Genomic DNA, 20,064 nt, shown 5'->3' with positions numbered 1-20,064 from the left:
TAATTATCCTGAGCATACCATCCTTTACTCCAAACAATTACATCATGGAAGTAATGGAAAAACTGTGCTGACAAAATTTTATTACTCTTCATGGTCTAAAACTGTGAGCAAGCTCCAGCTGCTGGAGATGTGGGCTGGTATAATGTAACAATTCTTTCTTTTTTTTTTTACTTGATTCCATTCCATTATTCACGATTCCAGTCAAGGCGGCCGATTTTGGTTATAACGTAGGTGGGTAGCTGCTCTTGCAAATGACTAAGAATGGAAAGAAAAAGAATTGTTGCATCATTCCGGCCCAGGTTACTTTAACAAATGCATGAATTGATCAGCTGATAAGAATGGCTGTACTAATGAAAGACGACATTCAGCAACAACTCACTAGTTGTACCATATTTGCATGAATATAACCTTTTTGTGTGTGCGTGTGGAACCACTAGTCAAAGTACACCTCAAGTTTAATATTCCAGACAGTACTCTCAATATAATAAGATAATTTTCACAAACTTTTGCTCTTCAAAATGCAGCACACTCTGCCACTGGGCAAGTAATCTTTGCAAAAAAAGCCACCCTCATAATGGCAGAGGGCGAAAGTGTTAGACTGGCGAGTGCACATGCTGAAGGGATTTTCAGGCCAGTTACAGTAATATAGCTTATCTGGCCACATTAGGTCCAGTAGCCCAACTCACTTTAACAATTCACATTCATGCAGCCTTGCTGGACAACACAACTGTCCTGGTGTGTGCTCAGCCAGCTAATGAGTGAAGAGCACTGTGCATTTAGAACATGTGAACCATTTTAGCATAGCATGCTGTGATGTGTGATGTGATGCACAGTATAACCCATTTGCACAGGCCCCAGCATATGTGCTGGTGCTTTCTAGGCAAGCATTGTGCTAATGATTTGCCAAACTGTCCTATTATAACACCCATAGGTAAAGGTGTATAATGCATTGTTAGTTCATGTTTGCATTATAGTTGTAAGAGTACAACATTTCTTCATCTTCTAAGGCTTAAGTGATGCCTCCTTATGTTATGTTCATGTAAATATGGTGGTCTTGTACACTTCTCATAGTATTGTGTTTGTTTCACACTGTTCGTTGAATAACCTTCGCGAAATGATACTGTTGGAGCAATGCAGAATCAGCAGTGACATCATAAACGCATGCAGTTATTATGGGATAAATGAACACAAAAAGTTTCAGGCTGGTAATGTTAACATGAGATGAAGTGGCTATCTATAGTATTGACTACACCCGAGTCGTGCCCCACTCTGATAGAGCTAGAAATATAACTGAATGCCAGTTTTGTTTTTTGGAATGTCACTGAGGTTGTGACAAAACCAATGATAAATGCAGTAATGGCTTAATGAACCAGTCATCTGTTTCTGTTGCACGTATTTTAATACAGTCTGCCTTTGTATGGTAGGTGTTTCCTGCTTTTTGTACGTAAGAATGTTTTTAAAATTATCAATTATTTCTTTCTTGTTTGATTGCCATTAGTCCCAGCAGAAGACTTCAATTCGCTGGCTTTCAGTTATTTATTTAATTTGCCTCTAAAACTATCGCTGTGATGTTATTACCAATACTATGTGGAGCTGTTTAGCTTTAACATAATTCACAGCTAAAGAAACATTTGATCACTATGGACAGGTGCATTATTACTCGTCTTGCTTCAAAATTATACTTTACTGCTGCAATGCACAGATAATAAAGACATATGAAAAAGTTTGCTAGTAAAGGAATCAGAAGTATTGAAGAATATTGTTACCCCAGAAAAACTTAGTATTGTAAAATAGCTACACTTGGTGACTAGATTCTGTAAACTGACTAGCTGCGCACACTATGTGGCCTTTATTGTCAAGCTGTAAGCACTCGCAATCATTTTCACACAGAAATATGTTGCAAATAAAACCTTGCTGATTGGATACACTACAATAAAAGCGCTACAGGTAATAATGTGCTGCCAACATTCATGGGTGCTGATCACGTGGAACCCACTTGCAGATTGGCAACACACAGTGTGCGGCAGAGCCAGCAATACTGCTAGGTAAAATATCATCTTGAGTTATGACCAAGCTGATCTTGTTACTTTATGAAAAGAAAGAAAGAAAAGGAACAGTGCAGACTGACAAACTGTCTGCAAGTCCAACAACCATTTGATAGAAAAGGAACAATCTTGAGACAGTGCTAAAAACAGTCCGCGTAAAATGACTGTGTAAAATGTAGTAAAACAAGTGGCACCAGGCAAGCTATGGTTTCACAATGGGAACCGCATCCTCTTCCTCATCTTCGTCAATGAGCGAGTCTGTGCTGCCACTGCTGCATGGAGCACGCTTCTTCTCCCGGACATGCCTGTTGCAAGAAAGGCAGGCCAAAATGAACATCCGGACACCTTGCAGAAAAGGCAAAGCAATCGCTTATATGAAGTTTTTGCAGCCTTAGCAATTGTGTTTTTGTGCGGCGCTCACTCGCACAAGTAGGGTTAAGAAAGTCAATCCTGATGCAAGTGTCGTTCATGTTTAAACTTGTTTGAATTCATGCACAAGTTTGTTACAGAAAATTATATAACTTACGTAATTACAGTGCCTTGCCAAATGTTGCATGAGCCACTCTGTATGCCGACTAAATCAAGCGCAGGAATGATGGGCAGCATGTGGGTTTCCCCAAAACTTTTTGCTCAGGCTTCAAATAGCTCTGTCACTTCTTATATTAACCTTCTTGAAGTTGACATATCATTGCAAGTTTGTTATGGAAACAATTAGCCTCACTTAGCCCATAAGCACTAGTACTAATCTGTCTTCAACATGTTACAGCGAAAAGCAAATGTTTAGAACATGAAAAATTACCCAACGGTGAATGTTTCTGCCAAGGATTCATCTAGTTCTAAGGCGCACCTACTCTAATCACTTATTTTAGGTACAGAAAGTGACGTGCTCACATGAATTAGCAGTTTAACTAGTCTTAATAATAGTTGCTAGAAAAAGAAAAAGCATAACTAAACCACAGAGAACAAAATATTAAAGCAGATCCCATCTCACGATGACGGTCGACAATAACGCACTAGCTTTGAATCAATATAGCAACATAATCTATTGCCACCATCAAAATGAGGTGTGTATCAGACGTGTATTGTAGTGGGACTCCTCTTTTGCACTTCCATGAGAACACTCGGCACCATCTAGTGCCGCCACCACAAAGCTTGCGCTTGGCCTCTGAAATGCATGGCACCTGAGAACTGTGTCATTTAGCAACGGGGCTCCTTTACTGCACTTCTTTCTGAACACGGTTCACCACCTAGTGGCACTGCTGCGAAGTCCATGCATGGCCTCCGGAACGAGAAACGTAGTGCACTGGTGCCTGCAAACGCTGAGAATTGTTCTGTCGCTTGCTGCACACTCAATGGCACTCAGTAAACCAAGTTGGTGGAAGGTTCATTGAAAAGCAGCACACGTCTAGTGCGTTCATGGCACGGCTCAGCATTGGCCTGAAAAGCATTAATTGAAACAAGGGTAAATTTGAAAAAGCATACCGCCGACACACATCCAGTAGTTCAGCACAAGATGGGCCCAGCTGCATGTCACCTTCAGCTGTGAGTTCCAGACGACTAAGTCCTTCACAAAACTGTGTTCCCAGCTCCTCAAGCTGAGCCACACCTAGGTGATAACCCTGCAATGAAGGAGCAAATAAATAAAAAATAAATAAACCATACTTCCATAAACCATAAACTTCGTTTCTGGCACTTCTGGCAGTCGCAGAAAAATAAAAAGATGGTGCAGGCTTCACCTGATTATTAAGGCAAACCTTTAGAAGTAGTACAAGTGTAAATATGGCTGAAACCTGCTAATCAGTTAAACTTTGATATAACGAAGTCAGTAAAATCGGCAATTTGCTTCGTTATATCGAAATTTCATAGCATTGAAATTCGGCCTTTTATGAAAGTAAGTACAGTCGCTGGTCAAACTGCTTACATGGGAAGGGGTCGCACAATTTTCCGAATTATCGGGCAACCGAAAAATGCTAACTTGAATCGGAAAACAATTCCCTTTGATAAATTTAGGAGTCGGCGACAAATTATACAGTTTCATGCTACGTACGCTGACGATATCTTCACATCGGCGGTACGAATAAGCAAAGCCAGCCACGCTTTCGCGTGCACTCTGCCCCTGCGGCTGATAGCGTTGCCCGCACTGGGGCGACGCTATCAGGAAAAGCGCCGTCAGTGGGGAGTGAATGCTTCGTCTGCCTCTCGATCCATCCAACGAGTCACCAAAACTCGAAATTATGCAACCTCCAATACTAAAAGGGCGGGAAGACAACTTGCATGGTGCCACGTCATCTCGGCATGCCCACTCTTTGCACACGCGGCAGATTGCCTCTAAAGCATAGTGTGCAGTTGCGTATGCGCTAGGCTGCGCTTAGAGCCATGCGCAGCCACGACCGACACGAGCGCCAACTTACCCGCCACTCTGCACTCCCCCGCTTCCTCACGCGCATGCACTTGATCGCATTACCATGAGCGAGCTCCCCTCCCTCTGTTTCCCTTTGCTCGCGCAGGAAGGCGTCACTCGTGAAGCCACCATCCTGTCACCCTCGCACACTTTCACTAGCACCTAAAGCACAGGGCGCGATAGAATCTTATCGCACTTGGACTTTATACGGAACATGATGCGATTCCACTTAGGCGGTCGCAAAAGGTGCGTTTGCAAGTACCCGCTTTTAATTCAATAATTTGACCATCTGCGTCTGTGGAAGTTTCCATTTTGTCTCTGCATTTATTTGCGGCAACGGTTAAATTTCGTTATACTGAAATTGCATACAAACACTTTGTTATATTGAGGTTCTAAATACATGATGTTCTATAAACAAGAGGTTATGAAAAGTTAAATACTTTGTTATATCGAAAATTTAATTATATTGAAGTTCGTTATATTGAGGTTTAACTAGGTTCTTTGGTGATACCTTTCCCTGATTATAATCTTTTGGAAAGTTCAGACTCATAATGGCATTAGCATTATATGCTTCCCAGCTGCTACTATTTATTCCTGTAGTCATGTGAAAACAACTTGGAGCATGGTGCACACCTTGCAGAATGCAGTGATAGCTGAAGGCCCTTCATGCATTCTTTGATGTCAAATACCACCCATCTATATGCATGGCAAACAAGTTTTTCAACTCAGTCTGTTGCTTTAATCATAATAGTCATCACTTCAGCAACAGACATTGATCATCTACAGTAAAACCTTGTCAGTGCGTAGTTGGCAGGGAACGTGAATCAGGTATGCACTGAACTATACTACTTAACCAACAATGGCAGATAAGTGGCTCTAAACTAAAGAACTTCGTCTTCTCACTCAAACACACGCAGACAAGTTTCATTTGCAAGCAGGGAGCAAAAAAATCTGTGGTTTTCACTTGCCGCTACGGCGGCCTTGCAGCAATGACAGCATCCTTAAACTCAGCAAGGCCACGAGCCAGTTTCTCCATCAGGCCCCACTTATCTGCGAACGCCCTCATGACGGTCAACGCACTAGCCGCGTCGGATACGAAAGCAGGGTGTCTACCAACCGGGAAAACCGGGCATTCTCAGGGATGTCAAACAGTCTGGAAGTACTCAGGGAATTTGTGCTTCTATCAGGGAAAATTAGCTATAACTTTATTGAAAGGGAACGAAAGTAGTGCAAATGCTGGCATGAGTAACAGAGAGAAATAATAACGAATCATCTTTGACACCGTGTCGTTGGCTGGATGAGTAGTCAGTGTACATTCAACGACCGCTCTTCCAGACGCCTGATTTTTGGGACGTGCCCGATAATTTGGACGGCTTCAAGGCACCACCACGTGCCCCACAGAGTCCATGCATAAGAACGTATGAGATTTTGGACAAAAGAAGCCTTCGCCGTCTGATGTTCTGGCCTTTTCGCCGTGACCGCAGGTCCGAAACAGCATTAGTCAAAGCCATCACCGCCAACATTTTCATCATCTCGCCGCATTGAACCAGCACCCTCGCACGGAGACGTTGTCATCTCCTGACTGTAAGTTTACCATTATCATTGAAAAGGAAGGTGTACAATCGGTGCATTTTACTGGTGCTGACATAGGGGGTAGAAACTTGGAGACTGACAAAGAAGCTTGAGAACAAGTTACAGATCGCGCAAAGAGTGATGGAACGAAGAATGCTAAGCATAAGATTGAGAGACAGAAAGAGAGCGGTTTGGATGAGAGAGCAAACGGGTATAGCCGATATTCTAATTGACATGAAGAGAAAAAATGGAGCTGGGCAGGTCATGTATTGCGCAGGTTAAATAACCATTGGACCATTATGGTTACATAATGGGTGCCAAGAGAAGGGAAGCGCAGTCGAGGATGGCAGAAGACTAGGTGGGGGGATAAAATTAGAAAGTTCGCGGGCTCTAGTTGGAATCGGTTGGCGCAGGACAGGGGTAATTGGAGATCGCAGGGAGAGGCTTTCGTTCTGCAGTGGACATCAAATAGGCTGCTGCTACTGCTGATGATGATGATTATTATAATGATGAAACTGGGCTCAGCATTGCAAGTTCACTGTATTGGTGACATCATAAAAGAGGTACTAAATCAGTGTTTGAGAAGGAATAATGCGGAAAAGCAGCATACTCACAGCATACATGCCCTGGTCACATCCACCTGTGGAGCACTCGTATGTGTAGCTTAGTCGAATACCAAACTGGCGCCAGGCTGTCACTCGGGCTGTTGACTCCTTACTCCGTTCCACATCAAAACAACATGACTCATACGTGAAAGCAGGGCTCACCTGGTGCAGGATCGCAGCTAGCACCTGCATGACACACAGCTGGTTGTTCTCACAATGCTTTGTGCAATCTACCAACCTTGCTGCAAATATATTCCATGTACACAAATGTAATGTGAGATTCTCTATGTTTTTTCAGACCTACTAGCCTAAGAAAGCACCTCACATTATATTCTAAACCGTGCTCCACATAAAATGTGGCGACAAGCTATACGTAGGACTGCTGCACACTTACATAGTTAAACCATCTCCGAAGAGAAAATAGTCTTAGCAGAGTTCTAATACCAAGTGAAAAAAGTGAATGAAAATGGGTCGCAACACACAACTAAGCAGGGAAGGCAGAATATGAGCAAAACAGTACCTCAAATAAATTACACAGCATGAAGGCCAGCAAGAAGGCCAGAGAGAAAAGCAACATAAAAACGTCTGTCAAGAAAAAAATAAGAAGGCATAGAGTTGTTCTGAAGTTTCTTCCATGCTGGCGATAGGGCTTGCTCTTCAGTTCATCCTGCCACAGAATAAATACGTAAAGCTTGGCGCACACATTCATAACTTTGCTATCGAAACTGCCTCTCCTATTGAAATTCCATCATTGGAAATAGAATAAGACTCTAGGACACACTTCATATTTACAAATGAAAACAGCAAAACAAATATTTTTGCAAGTTTTCAAGATACGATTTATCATTCACAGCAAACAAAAATTACCATCTCTGTTTTGAAGAATGTGTAAGCATGTTACCATAAAAACCGGAATAGAAGTCGAACTTTTTTCAAAAAACCATTGCGAAGAGTCGACCCTCGTCTTATATACTGAACACTGGCAGAAAAACTACGGAAGTCTTGCAACAATCGGCGGATGAAGTAAAGAGCTGCCTTCGCCATCGCCATCAGCAGTAGCGCGGCGTGGCGACATTGTGGCACCGCCATTGCATTTACATTGTCACAAAGTTATATTGGTTAAAGGCTGCTTTTTCACATTTTGTTTCAAAATAGGCGGAAGCCGACAGCAATTCACCGTCGCCTTCAAGAAAAAGGCGATTGAGTGCGTGGAAGCCCACGGCAACCTCGCGGCACAGCACAAATTTGGAGTATCCGAAAAGAGCATTCGGTACTGGCGGAGGCAGAAGCAGCAAACCAACAGAAAATGTCATTCCGTGGGTGGACCGCAGAAATGGAAGACAAGGATGCGGAGTTCGTCCGAGAGCTGCGTGTAAGATCGCTGCCTGTGACTGCCGAATGCATACGTTTGAAAGCGGTAGAGATCGCGCGTGCCTCTGGACTGGGCAGCGAGAAGCACTCATCATCCGACTCTAGTTCAGACGACTCTGATCAAAGGCATTGCTCTGATTAAAAGTAGTGCTTGCGCACTTCATGCCCTTCTGCGTACTGTACACCCGGCCAATTTTTAACAGTATCGCGCAACCATCGACCTGCGTGTTTGTCAGCACTTTATCATCACGGCACAGAGCGGCGAAAAGTCGCCGCTCAGCGCCGTCAATAAGGTGCTGACAAGCATGCGGGTCGATGGTCGCGCGATACTGTTAAAAATTGGCCGGGTGCACATGCGAGCAGCATTTAAATAAATAATGTTACTATTGTGCATGAGTCGCATTTGTTTCAAGGTAAGGGTGTCTTTCGGTACTTTTGCCATTGAAGATTTTTTTCATTTTTAGAATTCGTTAGTTGGGGGTCGACCTATATTCCAGTCTGACCTATAGTCCGGTTTTTACGGTATATTTCATGTTATGTCACTAATTTTCATTACCACATTTATCAACCAAACGAATGACTCAAATGCATTTCTTAGATTTTGTCGATATTTGTTGTCACACTTACACGAGGGCCCAAGCCTCAGTCACATTATGAATGGCTTGCCACATAAGGACAAGGCACTTTATGTGCTCAGTTTTACTTTTTGAGCACTTAGGAGGCACAAGACTATTTGTGACCCTGAAGGAGGCCTGGCTGTAACCTGTATAATGTCACTTACAGGTGCTACATGGTTAGTATGTTTCATTAAAATTTGAAATAGTACAAGAGCTACAGAATAGTATTGTTACAAGGCACTTCTGTATGACAATATATATCAAACACCTACCTCACATATATCATCATCTTCTTGCGGTTTGTCGTGGAGCAACCATGAACGAGACGGCGAGCAACCATAGAGGAATGCATTGAAGTGTCGTGAGTGGCCATGGAAGTCGCACATCACCTGTAGCATCGATGTAACACGGTCCACAGAATCACAAATGAGAATTTGTATCTGGCATCACAAACTTTTAGAGGTGAAAAGCATCTTTCTACAAAAATATTTAAATAGTCCATACACAATTTTCAACCAGTCTTATGCAACAGTAGCAGCTAGGTTAAGCTTTGGAATTTTAACGCGACAGCATTAAGGGCCCCGTGTCATAGAAAATCAGGTGTTGGCGCCGGCATCAGATGTTGTTTTGGCAAAAAGATTTTCAAACCACCCATACCCAAGCCCTCCATGTGGTGCAAGGAAGTTACTGAATTGTATTTTTCAAGCTAAAATGCGAAGGAAAATTGTAAAGTATGACTTACACACAACCTACAGACATGATAGCTCTCGGATTGTAATTTGAATACTATATGAGAAAACATAGCTACGTTGCACAAAATTTAAACAAACCCCTTTTCCAGCGTTTCTACCATCCAGAGATCGGCGCCAGCATCCGCAATTCGCGCACGCCGGTGCGTGAATATCTCGTGGTCCAGGGAGTGGTACGCCCACTTTCTTGAAATACGTTTAGATGGCGCTCGCCTCCACCGCATCACGGCCCACGCAAGAGGCCACATTTCTACCAGAAAGCCCGACTTTGTGCATAGCGTTCGCCTCAAGCATTTCAAGTAAGCATTACGGTTACAAGTGCTGCAGCTGCCGGGAAGCGTCAGAAGCAGTTGGGGATCCTTTAATGCTATCACGTTCCACTCTTAAAGGCAAAGCTTAAGCGACCTCCAAATTTTTTTATGGCGATTTAACATATTTCGAGGCAATAAAGCTTTAGCTTTCTTACAGCGATAAAAAACAGGAAACTGTAAAGTTGCACATTAAGTGAGACAGGAAACATGTTCTGTATGAAATGCATTAATAAAGGATATAATGAACACACAATGGCTCAAACCTCCCATGTGGCTTTTTATGACATCTTACTGACTGTTAGGCAAAAAACACATTCATGACGGTCAAATTTTATAGTGTTCCAACAATGGCAGAAGTGTGGCTTGAAATTAATACTCGTAGAGCTTGCCCACCAACTCTATTTCTGATCTATATTACCGATTACATAACCATATAAAGGGATCTCAAATTCACTTAACAACTGACCAGCGGAGTGTGTCCTTGGTGTGCCAAGTAGACAAGAAGTGCCTTGGTGTGATAGATTGTGGGGTGCAAGTCTGGGTCTGGGAATGACCACTGCCGGTTCAGATCTTGGCCTGCCAACGAACAGCGGTGGCTGCACAAGAACAGTGAGGAAAGATGCATTTATTGTATTACCACAGTCAAAATGCTTCGTTTCACCTAAGCTTCTTTTTTTGTTTTGTTTTGTTTTTCATTTCAATGAGTGTTGACTTTTTCATGGTTGTAACTATTTCTTGTGTGTAAATGGTGAACTTAGCTCATCTGTGCACTTTGGCCAGATAACACAAATTAGTTCAACTTTTAAGGCATTTTCTTCTTTTAGGCAGTGTACAACATGTCTACTGTTTTCCCACAGCTTTGGGTTTGCTCAAACCTGTCATTTCACTGTCCATGGAGACATAAGGAAATGTTCAGTACGGTTCACTCTTAGAGAAAACACATAATTTGTATATTTCACCTTCGCTAACGATTACAGCTGATATATGGCATGAAGGCCTGCAGGTCATTTTTGCGTGCAACGTACGCCTGCCTAATGCATCATATTAGCCACTTTTTCTTGAAAAGGTTCAAGAAGTGCTACGGTTATATTGCAATTACCATTTCGGTGCTCCCTTTAAGAATGAACCACACTGTACATGAAATGGCAGGAAATTTAGCTAGCCATAATGAAGCACCCACTATCATATACACATAACTTTTTTACCAGCGATACCTCTTTGTTTTTCTGTACCTAATGTAAATTAAGTGTAGTGGTACAGTAGTAATTAAGGTATAGTGTTAGAAAGTGTAGAGTGTTAAGTTAGCACACAAAGTTAGAACATTCATTTCAAAGTTATATTAAGTTAGAAGGTTAAGTCATTTCCATGCTTCCATACAATGATGTGACAAATATAAAACAGCAGGAACATGGTCACACTGCCATAAGACCAAAATGATCTAGGTCTAGATTGCAACATGAAGAAAGGAAAAGCCTTCCTTACCATCCATTGATGACACCATCAGGGTTCAGCATAGGCACCAGCTTGAACACAAAGGTTTCACGGACTCGCTGTGCAACTGGCTTGTCACTCAGAAGAAAATCTATTATTCCTGAAAATAACAAGAACAGCTGTAGTGGCCACACTTTTGCAATAATAACTAATCACTAGGATGACAGCACATTCTTTAAAAACCTCATTCAGGTTGCACTTTTTGTTTCGAGTTATTAATGGTGAAGTAATAACATAAAGGGACCCTGAAACGATTCTGATGATTCTCTACCAACGTACTGAGTCGTTAGACTAGGTCCTTCTGATCATTAATTGACGCATATAAGTGCTCCGCGTAAAGCGTATAATTTATTAAGTTTTTAAAATAACACATCGCTGCCGACATCAGCACACTGCTCGGCAGAATTTTAAGCCTTCCCTACCCATATGACGCAAATCACCCATATTCAGCGTCAGCAGAGCGAGCTATCCGATTGGCTGACCAGGGCGCGTGATAGATAATTTTTCCAACTTTATGGTAAACAAATGATGTTCGTAATAGTTGGCATGTTAGTTAATTTGTTTTTATAAAAGGAAAGTAACATAAAGGGAATGCACAAGAGCCATTTTTCAGTACACTTAAGCACTTCCGGCACACAGCAAGGGTCGTCTGCTTGTGTTACAACGTGCTCAGTCTTTGACGAGAGCTCCACCGTCAGTGTCGGTCTGTCTTTTCGCGAGCGCTGATTAGACTTTCTTGCATTGTGGACTGCAAACGTAGCGACTGGCAATATGTCAAGCTGTGACATCGTGTCCCTCGGCAAGCCAGTAGACGAGCGGACTGGCTGCAGCGCATCAGACTGCCGCTATCCGATCGACGCCAGGATTTGCGTGATTGCGGCTGTCACTTTACACCGGAAGATTACAAACACAATAGTGTTTCGCGAGTCCGGTGTTAGGGTAAATGCAAGCGCAAGGGGACAGGGCCTGGCCGTGTCCCCTTGCATGTCATTTCACGGGATGAACAGAAGTGCAAATGTGAATGGTCTGCAAGGTGCAGTCACCTGGTGGCATAGAGCTCAACCACACACAGTAGCAGTAACAAAATGTATTCTTCTTTGCTGCTGGTGTAAATTTTTTGCAGGAGTGTAATTGTTAACACATTGTTTTTGTAAATGTTTAAAACGTTTTAGACATGGTAAGAGCAATATTAGCTCTTTCTTTGGCTGGTTAAGCTCTGCGCCAACAGGTGGCTGGACCGTGGAGACTGATCAGGCAGCTCACGTACGTATACGCTAAAGTTCCTTCATCAGCTTAATTTTATACCACCACCGTTCCATCGAAACGTTCAGCTAGTGTGTGGTTACCGGAATACCAGACACGTTCAGTGCTGCGACAGAATGCTCACAATGCACGTCGCTTCGATAGCTCTCTCTTGGGTTCGACGGCCAAGTGGCTAGCGGAGAGGTTTCGCACGGGCGGGGGCAGGCTCCAAAACAACCGGAAGTGGACGATGTGACGTCGCATCATGACGCAGAACCAGTGCAGGCGGAGCTTAGCCCCTATCACTCGGCGAACGAGTTGAGGAGGAAAGACATGGCTAGGGAAGAGGGTAACTTGTAATTGCTCGTAGCTCCATTAATACATAATGCTTCACTTAAACTGTGATGCGAATGAATGTTCTACATAAGCTGTACCCTACATGTCTACAAAATTTGTCCGAACTGTTTCAGGGGCCCTTTAATAAGAACTGCAAAAGCATATTTTTATAGAAGCAAGCACTGAGACACCTAATGGCCAAAAGGCTACAAATGCAACCAAAGAGAAACATGCATATTGCAGTGAAACCTTGTTACTATGAGCACCAGATTAACGAACTCCTCAGATTAAAGAACTTTTCAGAAATCTCGCACTGACTGCTCATAGTTTCAACATAATAATGTGTCAGTATTGCAAACTTCAGAATACAGACCTTTTCAGAATAACAATCGTCATTCAATTTCCATGTCATGTTAACAATGACTCATTACTACGAATTAATATTCTAAATTTCGAGGATTCTTAGGTTTTAGTGTATCTTTCACTTCAACCGGAGTGCTAGGCTTGCAGACGACATGGCATAGAAAGCGGACACCCTGCATCTTGCTACTGAACACGGTGGAGAAATATGAGAGGTGTATGAACCGCGTGGTGGTGCCGTGAAGAGAGCATCTCCACAGCTCTATAGTTTCTGGTGCTCAGCCGGTGGATGTTGCGAGTACTCCGGGCCTGCGTGTAATGGGGGAGCGGGGGGGGGGGGAGGGGGCATCGTTTACATTGAGCTAATGTAAAAATTAGACCACGTGGTCCTTTTATGCGTGCTTTCTGAGAAATGTGTTCAGTTATTTAGTGCTTAACGGGGTAAAAATGCTTTGTTCCGCGTTGTACTACGAGGCACAAGTTGTGCGAGGAAAAGCCCTTGTTTTTTCCCACTAAAGACAGTGACCGTCTGAACAGTGCATGCAATCTGAATTCTGGGTCGATTCCTTCAACCACTGAATGGAGCAGCGGTCTGGATACCTTCACGTTTTGTTGATGCCCATTTATATGCCCCGAACAATTTTAGTGGTATAGACAGTTCATTACCAGCACTCAAAAAGAAAGAAAATGCATGAAAATTAATTTCGAAATGCCTTTTATTGCTTATTATACTTGGGTGTGCTTTCCTAATGCACATAAACCAAGCCGGAAAGAGCAGAACAGATGGCCCCTGCTCTCCTGGGCCATCACTCCCAGAAAGTGCACAACATTGGGCTTCTTCGATTTTCCACTTCTGGCTACCCGCGGGCTGCCAGAGCCAGCCAGAGCGTCTTCATTTTTTCTCGGGTTGCTTCGCCCACCGCGCTACGCACTTCCGCCGGGTGTTCGTTTTGCTCGCGCTGGACAGTTCTGGCTACCCGCGGGCTGCCAGAACCTGCCAGGACGATTTTGGTCTGGCTGCTTTCTGGAAGTTCTCCGGCTAGCAGATGACTAAAAGAGGCGATGGGCGCTCGCCGCCATCTTTACGGGGACTTCACGGATTGCAACGCGGGCGCTTGAGGACTTAAATTTACCTCGCTCAGCCAACTGTCTACGGTCATCTTCAGATTTCCTTACTTCTAGCGTTATCTTTTTAGGTGCTAACGCTCTGTTCCGCATCGCGAAGCGGCGTGATACGAGCCGTGGTGAACCGTTTGAAGCTTTTGTGTGTGTGCCTATGTGTCCCCTGATTGCTTCTTCGCGGCGGTGAACAGCGCACCGCGCTCTCATGCGAGCATGTTATCTGCATCGTGTTCCACACAAGTTGTAGACGATCATTCACACATTGCTGTACATTTTGGGTTCGTCTTTCTCTGGTGGCGTTCCTTTTCACATATTTCGCGTATGTATATCTCTCCTTTCTCTGCAGTTAGCAAAGGCTTTGCAGTTAGCCCGTGTTCGCTTCGTCTCTCCATCGTATGCTTAGGTGGCAGCTCGAAACCGATATGTGTTCGAACTGCAGGCCGTTTATCTAAGAATACACTGATTGCACTCGGTACATTTAGACACACGTACATCGGCTTATTGCTCTCATGATTGCAACCAATGTTGTTTTTCGTTTGAAACGCTTCGCTGGTCACAGGCGACGTGCATTTTCATGCGCCAGCCGCGTCCCCAGCTCCTTAAATGAGAAGCACCATCAGCCACAACAAACTTTCTGAAATCGAAGCCCAAGCAGGTCGGCGCGAAATTTTATGCGTATGAGACGTACCCGATAACCTGCTTTTTCATGTCTTGGGATGACACAACGCAAACTCATCAATGTTGCCAGTGGTCGACGTGATCGCTGCGAGCAGGGATCCTCCAGCTATCGCTTTCGAGTATACAATACGATTTCGCGTCTTGTCATCCGCCTCGTCGGAGGCCATCTGTTGCACTGCGCAAGGCGAGGTTGGCAGAGTACGCGTCCTGCGCCGAGTCGCGCGAAAGTGATCGTATTCCTGAATGCAACTATATATTTTCAAGCTGGCAACGCATAAACGGGCTGACTACGCCGAGCGCGCGTCGGCCTCGACGGGTGCTGCCATGCTGGTAGCATGTTTACATTTGGCCAGCTGTACCGGCGTTCGATTTTGCGAAGTTCGGGCAGGTTCGGGTTGTCATGGGGTCCCAGCCCACGTGACTTCCTGTTAGAACCGGAACTAGCTGGCTGCCGTCTGGCTCCCAGCGGGCTGCCAGAACTCCAAAAATCAAAGAGGCCCATTAGTGAGCCCTCTCTCGCTTGGAGGCCAGTTCTTACACCTCTCATATCCTTCCACCGTGCGCCTGAGGAGGCACGGCGCATGGGCTTGGAAAACCTGAGACTGTGCGCGACAGGAGAAAAGCGTGGGAGGGGACTTGTTTTTTCGGTTGCGGAGGCAATGACGTATTAGGTTTTACGAGCACCTAGCAACGAAGGCACTTATCTTCCTTATTTCAGCGTAACCTCCATGCTCACGGTGGACACCACACAGCCCGCCCTTTCCTCACAGTCTTGTTTACACATGCCTATGCTTTGAAATTAGTTCAGGTGTCTGCCTTGAGTGAGACAGTTGCAGCATCTGCGACAAGGAATGTGGAGGGCAAAAAAAGAACACTGCTTTGGAGGCCATACGAAGCTTGGAGGCCATACGGAGCTTCCTCCTTGTTGGTGGTTTTCCTGGCATCTTTTGCATGCACTACGGTTACTATACAGCGCTTCAGCGGAGCGAGGCTGGGTGGAATCTATGGAAATTGAAACACAGAATGGGAAATTTTGTGGCTTGCACTATAATGACCTTTCGGAATACAAACAATTTGCCACAGTCCCCTGAAGTTCGTTATACTGAGATTTCACTGCATTATGCTTGTCTTCTACGAAGTCATAGAAACAGCTGCAGTGTGCAAACCAAGAAAAAGCTGTTTCACTATCATTTGTTCATTCCTTCAACATGAAGGCTTACACTGCACTCAAAAAAAGAGGAAACATAATGGCATTGTTGCGTTACAAGTTTTGATGAAAATGGGTCGGCAGGCTTTTTTGAGACAAGAGCTCAAGATGAAGGGAATGCACAGCAATACTGTACAGGGTGTTTTATGATTAACAATGTATACTGCTAACATGTTAAAGAGATGTCTTCCTGGAAAGGGTGCCTTTTTAGTCGACGTAAAGGGGTGGTAACATCAGAAGATGCTCGGATTCATGCTCACCTTTCATTATCCACGAAGAATTTGTTTCACCAGGATGTACTCGAGCCATAAGCACAACGTGGGGCCTGGATACTGTTCACAGAATAAAGGAAATTGTTGGTAGAACATCTGTGCACAACTTAATGGAAGAGAGCACTGCAGCACCATAGAGGTACCATTTGAAACAGAAACTAAATGAAAGAACGCTTCATGGGTAAGATTACTTTTAATTATGTGTAAGCAGTTGTACAACAGAGTGAATGAATAGCTGAATAAATGAGTGAATCAATCAATCAGTGATTGATTGATTGATTGATTGATTGATTGAGTGAGTGAGTGAGTGAGTGAGTGAGTGAGTGAGTGAGTGAGTGAGTGAGTGAGTGAGTGAGTGAGTGAGTGAGTGAGTGAGTGAGTGAGTGAGTGAGTGAGTGAGTGAGTGAGTGAGTGAGTGAGTGGAAGTGCTGGAGCTCAGTTCCTACTTTCAACTCCATTCACAACAGGAGACAGCTTAATTAAATGTCACTGCAGAGGTTTTACGCATCTTCACAAGGTGATGGCTCAACTACATGAGTTCCGGTGGCATTGTAGTAATACAAACAAGGAAAATAACCCAACAATTCCAGACTTCCCATATCAGCTGCAGAGCTCGCAGATCACTGTGATGCATTTCATGTGATCAACACAGAGAGTGCAGAAAAATAGGCAGCCTTCTGCGATTCAAGGTCGGCCTTACAATGTATACAGTAATTTCTCCGACATGGAACTCACGATCAATTGACATGCGAAATTGTGGAACTCATCCATCACTTGAGAGAAAAAGGCCATGGTATCACTTTTCAATTGATACCAGGCCATTGCAATATCATAGGAAACGATGACACAGCTAAAGCATCTCGGACGTCAAACCAAGAAGACCGCTGCGTCCCCATTCTTCTCTCAAGGACAGATGCTGCGAGACAGCTTTGCGTTCTATAGGACGCACACTCTCTTTAGCGGAGTGGAACACATACAAGGTGCACCAGATTGCACAGACTCAACCCTTCGCTGCAACTCAGATCTCTGGCCGGACTGCACAGACACAAAGCGTCTCTTCTGTGTCGGTTGTGGTTGGGAGTTGCCTTCACGAAAGCTTATTCAGCACTCATTGGAATGGCTGAGAGTCCTGCATGTGACGTCTACAGCTGCAAGAAAAGCACTGACCACCTATTGTGCTATTGTCCTCAGTTTGAAGCACAATGACAATCTATGACCAATGAATTCAGGAAACTAGATGATCGTCTGCTGAGTGGACAGATAATACTAGAAAACCGTCCCCACCGATCATCGGCTCAGAATGCACTAAAGGCACTTCTATACTTTCTGAGAATGTCTGGCTTGTGCGAGCACCTTTGACTCTGTTCGTGGGTGTCTCTCTATCCTCACCTCTCTCTATCCTCATCTCTCTCTTTCTCTCCCTTCTTTCTATTCCCCTACTCCTTTCCCCCAGCATAGTATAGCCAACTGGACTCTTGACTGGTTTTATCTCTCTCTCTCTTTTTCACAAGGTGCATACTGCAGCATGCCAGACTGTGCTATTAGCATAAATTCAAACATAAACAAGCAGAAATTTATTCAAATGCATTGCAGGCATGTCCAGATTTGCCTGCACTTGTCATAGCATCTAATTCAATCTTTAAAATGCACAGTTGGTGCTACACCATGCTTATACGTCAGCTACAAAATGATCCCGTGTCGCACTTGTTACCACCACCACCATGTTGCATGCTGCCTATGCATCAAGCCAAGAGCCTATGGCTCTGGCCCAGTAACATGAAATAGCATCCACGTCTACAAGCATTCAATTCTGTTGTGCAAAGTCTCGAAAGCAAGTAAACAAAAATATGCACTGAAGCACGTCGCTGTATAAGTTGCACTAACAGCAATTAAAAAAAAAGGCTACTTGTATTCAGGAAAATACAACATATTACTGCATGGATAGTCCCTAGTACGGTAACATAGTTCGAAGTCTTCATTAGCTTATGCCCTTGTTACTCACCTTACATACAGTACAAAAACTGTGTCATACATATGAAAAACAGCTTATATATCAATGAGCTTATATTATTTTCTTTAAAATTATTAACTTATCTTACACTTGACACTCCGCATGAATTCCAGTTGGAACAAAGTGCTACCCTTCAGCAAAAGAGGTTACTGTACTTCACTAATGCCCCTTGGCAATTACTGTGCCAACATCTTGTAACCAGGCGCTTCGTATGTCTGCTGGAATTCAGTGGAGTGGATGTGCATTTGTCAAGCAGCTCCTCATCACAGGAATTGTTAAAGAGCAGCAGTCTTCAAGTGCAGTGTCTATTTCACCTGATGGGCAACAGTGTCCTATACATGAGCGAGCCTAGAAAATGTTTCGAATTATGGACTGCTTGTGGTTAACTCTTTTCGTACCGTGCCCATTGGGCATAGTTAGCCTGCTAACAATGGTTTAAAACGCCACTTTCGAGACCTTCTGTGCCGCTCATGGACACACTGCATTATCGCAAATGAAGGAAAAGAACTATATTTTTGTTTTCTATGCAGTTTCACCATTGTCAAAGTAGAAAGCAAAAATGGCTGCCTCTGGGAGTAGATCTCGCTATTCCGCTGCATCTGCGACTAATTGTATCGATAGATTGGGCAGCAGCGAGTCTGAGGATGCTGCCTTTTCGGCGGACTTTGACAGCAACGACAGTACAAGCCAGCACGAAACATCAGTGGCCACAGTCCAGCACATCCTACTGCAGTGCCTGCACTTAAATTTTTGTAGTGGAACACCTGTTCAATGAAAAATTTTCATTTTTTCAGAGATAGTGCCTATTAAACAGCAACACTTTTTGTACACTTCATAATTTCTTTTACATGTTTTTGCTTAGTACATACAAGTGTCTTTACAAATTTTGTTCAATTTCGTCCCACAATCTTGACTCTGGCAATTATATCTTTTTTATGACATATATCTCATTACTAATACTTTTATGCATGAAAAGTTCATTCATTCTGCTTTTTTTTGTTAAGAATTACATAAAATATTGAGGGCAGTAGTTCCTTCACAAGAAAAAATCTGGCATAACGTATAAAAAACATTTTTCCCATGGTAGGGAAAGAGTTAAACTTATTGAAATGGTGTTGCGGGCAAAATGTGTAGAAATATGAGGACACAGTTGATACCACATCTCGAAGTGGCTTTGTGTGTCTGTCTGCAAGTCTAATGGTCTCGCCTTCATATCGAAGTGCATTGTACAAGTATCCTTCGTATGATCGTTGCCATGCTCTTGTCAAGTGACTCACATTCCAGGGGCTGGGCTGTGATGGTCAACAGAGGCACGGGATTGCCAGCCATGGTCCTGCACAGTTCCTGTCGCTCCAGGAATATGCTGCTGCGGTCATACGAGCTGAGCCAAAGCTTAAGGTGTGCCTGCACATGTAGAAGAAGAAAATGTTTGTTTTGACAACAGCAGTTTTTCAGGTACAGAAAATGAGTGCCATCAGATTCTTTTGCCAGTTCTCTAGCAAACAGGAGAGAGATGTGAATAAATCGAATTAGGCTCCTAGCAGCTTATGATATCTGGCTGTGCTTTTTTGCACAGCCAAAAGATCTGCTTTAGGGTAGTTCTTTTAAGTGGAGTAAATGATGCCTTTGTGTTAACCAAAGACAGACAGAGCTAAGCACAAAACGAAAAGGACT

At 43.7% G+C, this 20,064-nt stretch overlaps 1 protein-coding gene across 7 annotated transcripts in view; it reads right to left on the bottom strand.

The window, feature by feature from the left end:
* Positions 1-2,058: 2,058 nt before the first annotated feature.
* LOC135900308 (cytosolic carboxypeptidase 1-like) overlaps positions 2,059-20,064 on the bottom strand; it is a 64,297-nt gene continuing 46,291 nt past the window's right edge. For all 7 annotated transcript variants that reach the window (XM_065429778.2, XM_065429779.1, XM_065429777.1 and 4 more), the window contains 8 exons: positions 19,668-19,794; positions 16,368-16,439; positions 11,154-11,262; positions 10,138-10,267; positions 8,884-9,000; positions 6,633-6,809; positions 3,528-3,664; positions 2,059-2,350 (listed from right to left, as the gene is read on the bottom strand). In XM_065429778.2, the coding sequence (XP_065285850.1) occupies positions 2,248-2,350; positions 3,528-3,664; positions 6,633-6,809; positions 8,884-9,000; positions 10,138-10,267; positions 11,154-11,262; positions 16,368-16,439; positions 19,668-19,794 (972 nt within the window). In that variant the 3' untranslated portion in view covers positions 2,059-2,247. The remainder of the gene's footprint in view (positions 2,351-3,527; positions 3,665-6,632; positions 6,810-8,883; positions 9,001-10,137; positions 10,268-11,153; positions 11,263-16,367; positions 16,440-19,667; positions 19,795-20,064) is intronic.

Source organism: Dermacentor albipictus, chromosome 1 (genome assembly GCF_038994185.2).
Source record: "Dermacentor albipictus isolate Rhodes 1998 colony chromosome 1, USDA_Dalb.pri_finalv2, whole genome shotgun sequence".
NCBI classification, from domain to species: domain Eukaryota; kingdom Metazoa; phylum Arthropoda; class Arachnida; order Ixodida; family Ixodidae; genus Dermacentor; species Dermacentor albipictus.
This window is presented reverse-complemented; position numbering and strand designations above follow the sequence as displayed.